General features: G+C 38.0%; 1 protein-coding gene across 2 annotated transcripts; it reads right to left on the bottom strand.

The window, feature by feature from the left end:
• Positions 1–4,620: 4,620 nt before the first annotated feature.
• LOC132905911 (GDNF-inducible zinc finger protein 1-like) lies at positions 4,621–6,993 on the bottom strand. Of its 2 annotated transcripts, none has more exons than XM_060957652.1 (4): positions 6,827–6,993; positions 6,285–6,581; positions 5,759–5,884; positions 4,621–5,528 (listed from the first exon to the last, which is right to left on the bottom strand). In XM_060957652.1, exons 1-4 carry the CDS (start codon positions 6,833–6,835, stop codon positions 4,824–4,826), a joined length of 1,137 nt encoding a protein of 378 aa, XP_060813635.1. In that variant the 5' UTR covers positions 6,836–6,993; the 3' UTR covers positions 4,621–4,823. The 2 variants fall into 2 exon arrangements, with proteins under 2 accessions (XP_060813635.1, XP_060813636.1); XM_060957653.1 differs by having other exon boundaries at positions 6,285–6,600; positions 6,827–6,992.
• Between the last annotated feature and the right edge of the window lie 215 nt (positions 6,994–7,208).

The raw sequence follows: 7,208 nt of genomic DNA, 5'->3' as shown, positions 1-7,208 counted from the left end.
TCATTTTATAACGAAATTGAAATAAGATCTAAAATTTCTATCGTTCGAATAATTCTTATTATTGGAGGTTAAAATTATTAGTCAGCTATTTTCTAATTGCATAAAGTTATTATCCATTAATTTGTCAACCATAGAGATGAACAACTTATCGAATTGAAAGTTCTTCGTAATTTCTCACCAAATATTAAAAATTGACTCTCGTATCTCGACTAATTTAGTTGTATGATGTATTGAAAACTTTTACTGCGAGCGAATAATATTTTTAAACTTGTAAATTTAATTCCATCGATTCTGTATATGTAGGTAGAGAATTATTTACAGGCTTGAAATAAAGGTATTAAGGGAAGAAGATAGCAGGCAACGCAAAAGCATCGTTGAAATACGCTGAACGCACGCGAGCGTTCCTTTGAACGCGCACTTGATGGCATCAGAAGTAGTTTTCAAGCTCTTTGTCGTCAATTGTCGTCCTTGGAACCGGTGACAGGTAGCTTTGGTTTTCCTCGAATAGGTTGGCTGTTCCGCGTCGACTTCAAGTTCTACCTGAGTCGGAGAAAACGAACAGCGTGTAAAGTAATCTGCGCGCCACGGTTTTTCCTCCCCCGGTATTTTGCCGCTCGTTTTTCCGACTCTGCCACGTGAGTCTGCATGCGTGCACTCTCGTCTCGACTCAAGTCGTGACGTTTGTTTTTATGCTTACTTTACCGCGTTGAAAAAACATCGGAAAGTGGCTGCCGGGACGGCAGCGTCGAAAACCACCCCCGTGAAGGGGTTGCACGAGAAACAGGGGCTGAGATTTTTCTTCGCATTGTCACCGCGTCGAGTTATTTGCTTCTAGCGCCGCTTTGATTGTTCGTAATTGGGCAAGTTAATTACGAACCGGGAAAAGGCGAGATGATTCGTTGCTTTCCGAAAGACCAACCAATCTCGCTTCATCCGGCTGAATTACTCTTTTTATGGAAAAAAGAAATACGCCATGATACGTTGATGATCATTGCAGCTATCATAATCAGTAAAAACGAAAGTTTCTTTACAGTTATCAAAAATATATGAATTCTTTTAAAAAGATTGATCTTGTTTGGAAAAACAGGCAAAGCTTCTGAAAAATTCGACTTTCATGGAAATACTGGACGTCTTATTGAAATCAAACCTGTAGATTTCACTGTTGTCGAAGAATTTCGAGATTTGCAACTTGATATACAACAAAGTGTACGAAATTCGTTAGAAATAAGTGCTAACTTAACTTAATACTCATAATTTCAGCCAAAGAATATGAAATATCACTTAATGAAACTATAGAAAATGTTTTGTCGTTCAATTATCTCACTGAAGCTTCTAAAAATCTCCTGTCTCTAAGAATTCGTGAATTCTGTACGAGCAAAATTAAGTTTTAAAAAGATTTACAAATCTTCTAACAACAAAAATTCCAGGTATAAAAGGTGGATGATTAATTAGAATTAATTTAAATGAATAACAAGTATCTGGTTGATGAATGAATAAATCGTTAAATTATCGATAAATTCCCTGGTACCGTTTATGAGCTTTCAACGATGTTTACTTCTGTACTAAATGCCACGAGAACTTTTCATTAATACCCGAATGAATAAATGCCACCGTGTCTACCCCTCCTTAAATTCTTAATGCAGCAAGCCCGGCGGAAAGTACTCCGGGGCTTCCAAAATATCTTCAAGAAGTTTAAAGTCTTCCCTCGATAGTATGTAAATATTGTATGTAAAGCGCGACATCAAAGGGATTCTTCCGTAGTATAATGCCTTAAATTTCGCTGCGAGGAGAGATTAAGGAACAACGGGAGGGCGAGGATATTACAGACGCGTGTAACGTGGAAATGTCCATTCTTCGACATCCAGAGATTCATTACATCCACCCTCTAACCACCCCTAAACTACTCTATTTTCGATTCCTTCCCTCTTTGTAAAGCAACTGGAAATATAATATTTTCACATACACATTCTTCATTACGTATGGAAAATATATTTCTTATTCTAATGTTAATCTTCTCCGTTACAGTATGACGTTTTCATGCATAAAGAAAGAATGAAAAGAGAAAGGAAGCTATGGTATAAATAAATTGGCAAATATTTGCAATTTTTCTCCTTTCGAAAAAAGAATTTTTAGTATCGGAAAAATAAACGTGTTTAGTGGTTGATCGCTTGAAAAAATTTCTAGCTAAGTAAGAAAAAACTGAAATCACCGCATAACAATTTTTCTGGGAACCTCCTTCACAATACGACATCGAATAGTAAAGAATACTTCAAACGCAGTTTCACGAATCAAGGAATTCCTGATGAATATTCAAGAATCTTGCCGGACATGTAATTGTCAAAAGGACGAGGATGGTCAAACACGCAAAGGAAGAACAGAGTTCGACGCGCGGCAAAGAGACCACAAAATCTCTGCTGGCATTCGTGCCAGGACGTTCGCGAAAACTTTGTTACATTTTTGGTCAGCTCCACGACATACGCCGGCCGAATAAGCCGGATCAAAGGGACAAGCATGAACGTAACAAGAGGTTGAAAAAGAGGTGTAAACGAAAGAGAAGCAACGTCGCATTCCTTCTGCGCTCTCCTGTAAAAATTCGTAAAAATCCTTTGACTTAGCAAGGATATCTAGAACGTCCGAGGATAATTGATATAGCGAGATATTATTATAAAAGTAGAAGAGTAGTATAAAACGTACAATAAAAATATTTTGGCGAAATCAGAAGGTATGAAAGTTTTTCAGTTATCATACCCTTTTTTTTACTTTTGTCTTCGTTCCGAGCATACAACTCAACTTTTACACACGTCAATTTTCTAGATGACACATCCTACGAACTGCCAGTTTACAGATAACAGCAAAAATTTATTCTGAAGGAGAACTATTCGCTAGAAATCGAGTGGCATTTTCGAATTTCGCTTTTTAAAAAAACGTTCTCTTCTCAAATGCGTCACTTTTCTAACGAATGATATAATTACTTCAACTTCATAGCTGCCTAGAACACACACAGATATTCGATAAGTAAACTTCTTTGAAACCCAGAGAAAATAGTTCTCGCAATGTACGCATACTTTAGATAGTACACGGTATCAAATGGATAAAGCAGTGCAGAACAAAGTCCCTCGTCATTGAATGCGCACAAAGTGAAACACGTAAAAGCACAATCGTGCTCAATAAGAAGGACATCAAGAAACAGCTTGGCGAGTGAAAAAATAATTGCAAACGTGAAAAGGGAAGTTTCATCTCGCGACTTGGTCCAACCGTGTGTGTTCCCTCCTTAGGAGTGGGGAACGAGGTGGAAGGCGAAGAAAAAGAGCCGAAAAGCGTGGCCATAGGAGGGAAACAGAGGGAAAGAGTGGCAGGAATGAAGAGTCGACGCAAGCTGCCTCGCGCTAAACCACAGAGGAAACAAAAGGTGCCGCCGGCGAATTAAGAACGATATTTTAACGCACGACTTAATTGCATTAAACCGGGGGACCGAGTGGAAGGCGAGTAACAGGAAAAGACAGAGAAAGTGAAGAGAGGGGGGATAAAGAAAAAGGAAAAAGTGGTGAGGGGACGAGAGAGTTGGAAGAAGGCTGTCAAGAAAAAAATAAGAAAACAGGGGGTTTGAGGAGGTGAAGGTGAAGATGGAGGGGAAAGGGACGCGGGTCAACCTTCATGGGTTGTTCTATTTCGCGATTGGATGTGCTCTCTCGTGGTAATACGTCGGATTTTCAAAGTGCTCCTTATTGCAGCGCCGCGGTGCCCTTTGAGCCGAAACAAACAGACTGCTCGCTTTTTTTCGCGAAGTGGCCAGGGCGAGAGGCAGAACGGAAGAAACGGATTATGTTTTAGATTCCAACTGGAAGATCGAGGTATAAGGAGTGAGAGAAAACGCCGTGGTGCAATAGAAGGCAGTGGGGGGAATGAACGACGAAGAGGAAGCGGGCAAACGAGAAAAAAGGAAAAAAGAAAAGGAAGAGAGCCGAAAGGAAAGAGAGGAAGAAAGGGGCGGAGGTACTTCTCGAGACCACGCGAGGTATTCAAGGTAAAAGAGTTTTCTTGTAGTGTTTCTCTGGTTTTTTTGCTGAATCTCTCGTATGGGTGCAATGCCTTCGAAAGCTTCTCTGTTGTTTAAACAATGGATCAATGAAGTCTTTCGCTTCATTCGATTCTTTCAGGAATATGGAACACGTACTGTGTTTTGGAAGCGACTTTTGGAAGAAATTAGATGATATTGTCACAGCGTGCGGGTTCTATATTGGCAGAACTAAAGAGCTTTAGAAGCGTTCGAGAGGCGTTTGATTAATTTATTTATGGCTGCCTGTTATTAATCCCATCCTTTGTTGGAAAAGTGTTATGTATCGTTCTAGAAAGAAATATTATATTTTAAAATAGCATTTCTCTTTCTACATAAAAACTTTTGAAATCTGTAAGAAAGTTTTATGTTTCTTACATGTATATGAACATCAAGCACTTGGAAAAACTGAGATCAACTGTTCATTACTGATTAATCTAGCATTAAGCAATTTAATGACATAGCGAATAAAAAATAACGACTAATAAAATATAATAGGAATCCAGTTTAATATTTCAGATTTTTCGCGTTTAACTAAATTCAGGATAAATGATACAAAATCCAGATAGTATTCTTTTAATTTATTTTCTATACAAAGTTCCTTACCCAACAATTATTCACTCTGCATCTAATTTGTTATATCGATTATGATATACAAGTTTTATATTGAGTCATTTTAATTAGCGACTAGTTGGGATTTTAGTTTCTCACTGATATGCTACAACTTACAGCTATAATACAGTTATAAATATGCTTAAAAACCACGTACTTATGCAGCCTTAGAGTGAAAATTCTTTTTGTGGTTTTCCAACGAGAGCGGCCCTTTGAAATATCTCTGACATATCTCGCAGAAGAAGCGATACTTGTTGTCGTGACACTTCAAATGCTTGTTCAACAGATCTTTCCTCGCGAACGTTTTCTCGCAGCAGTTGCAGGAGAATTTGTCTGGATTCACATGAAACGCGTTGTGTCTCGACAAATTGTCTATTCTGGTGTACTTCTTCGTGCAAATATCACAGGTGAACATGGTCCGCTCCGAGTGACACCTCTGATGATACCTTAGGTATCGTTTCTGCGCGAAAGTCTTTTTGCACGCGCAGCAAACCACCTGATTCGATTCGTCTTTCTTTGCATCCATGTGGTCGGCCTGTTCGTCGCTGTTATTAAATTCTTGTTTACAGTACGGACACGTGTATCGTTTTGTTTGCTTGTGCTTCTGTATGTTCTCTAAGAACGTTGGATCTGTCATGATCTTGTAAAGGAAAGTGTCCTTCAATTTCTCATCGGAACATACACCGTGATTCGAATCATCTTCGTCCTGACAATCTCGTTTACACAAATTAAGAGCTTCTGATGGTTTATCCGAATCGTCGGAGGTTTGTGTGGTTAATTCGTTTTCGCATGGACCTGAATCTTCTATGCTCGAGGAACCAGCCGCCGAAGAATTTTCCACATCTGTCTTTGGAAGTAGTATCTAGAATATATTGATTAATTTAGTGTTATAGTAACATAGAAATATAATTAGTTTTTAGATTGAGGATGTTTATTCATTAGCAGACTGTAGATCAGATCTTCTTTGTTTCAAAAAATCATCCATTACTTCATAAATAGTATAATGTAGCATATTCTCAGCACATTTTCATATACAGTCTCTAATATACAAACATCCACAACGTATCAATTGTTAATAGAAATACATCATACATTGTTATTGTCGTCGTTGCTAACAGATTCCTTTACATCCTCGTTTGACTGCGAATTGGAGTACTTGCAGCTTGGACCAGCTATCAAACTGAGAAGAACTGAATCTCCTTCCGCAGAGGTTTCGCCCTATAAAAACGAACTTATAGGATTTGCAAGAATTGCACGATTGCGCAATTTGCATAAACTTATACAATTTGAAAACAGTAAAATTAAACAATATCATTCGGGTACATCGAGCTGATACAAATTGTATAACGAAAATAAATTACTCGATATAAATAAACGTTATATTGTATAACGTTGATATAATCTTTTTCTACAAATATCCATTCTCAAAAAAATTTCGTCGTCTACAAATTATAACTAACATTTAACGAATAAGAATTATTTAAGAGATTCAAGGGAATGACACTACAATGTAACCGTTTATATTTGCGCCATGACTTTCAAGAGTGTGTTATCATGTCGTCCACGAATACCGATGTACACATACACATACATACACATAAACACAGCTGTCACACACCTTCAGTTTAATCGACATATCTAATACTTCCTCCGAATATTTCAAGGTCTCCTTGTCCTTCTTCGATACTAATTTCGATCGATCTTCCGATTTGATTTTATCCCCATTCAAATCAATCGCATCTTCGTTCGATCCTTGTAACCCATCTTTACCAGCTTCCGACATATCTTTCGTGTCGTCGTTTGAAGATTGTCTCGTGCTTTCAGACTTTACACTAGTAGTTTCCGACCGTGATTCGATGTTTCTGTTGTCTTGAATTACTCGCTGTCTCGGCACGGTTTTCACTCTCATTGTCGTCTATTGCGAAATAAACCAGCTGAACATACATCGATAATGTCAAAATACATTGATATTGAAATAAGAAATAAATAGCAACTCTTTTATTCACTATAGCATACAAATTGTAAAGATATTTAAAATATTAAATATTACGTGTAGTAATAAAAATTGTTAATTGTAATATATTTGTGGCAAAACACATTATTCTAAGATTAATCGTTGAAAATGTTAATTTACACGAATATGCAAGAAGATTTACTTACATAGGGCATCAGCGTCCTGCGAAATACCAGAATTTTCCTTCACCACGCGCAATTCCGATATTTTGATTCATTCACTACGGATCGAATTCGACGAGTACGTGATCGAGAATGCCAGCACACGACACACATTTCACATCGCGTTGACGACAGTGACGGAGAAGAAACCGTGTTTAGTTGACCTCGTGCTGACTTTGATGGTTGGCACAACAAAGGGCGCCTGGCGGAGTCGCCGTACGAAAATCTAAGTTTGCAAACACGGGACTGTCTTCAATGAAATCCGATTTCCTCATCGATCCCTAATGATTGCTATAGCAATACTTTTTCTATTAACGTTTGCTCGCATTTTGATTCGATAAGATTATCACTCGTTAACGCTAGAATC

The sequence above is a fragment of the Bombus pascuorum genome, chromosome 4 (genome assembly GCF_905332965.1).
Source record: "Bombus pascuorum chromosome 4, iyBomPasc1.1, whole genome shotgun sequence".
NCBI lineage: Eukaryota > Metazoa > Arthropoda > Insecta > Hymenoptera > Apidae > Bombus > Bombus pascuorum.
This window is presented reverse-complemented; position numbering and strand designations above follow the sequence as displayed.

Excerpts from the sequence above, each read along its gene's own strand:
- LOC132905911 (XM_060957652.1), bottom strand. Across the intron at positions 5,885-6,284 it reads ATATGTCGATTAAACTGAAG|GGCGAAACCTCTGCGGAAGG; the intron begins GTGTGTGACAGC and ends TCGTTTTTATAG. Across the intron at positions 5,529-5,758 it reads GCAACGACGACAATAACAAT|ATACTACTTCCAAAGACAGA; the intron begins GTATGATGTATT and ends AATATATTCTAG.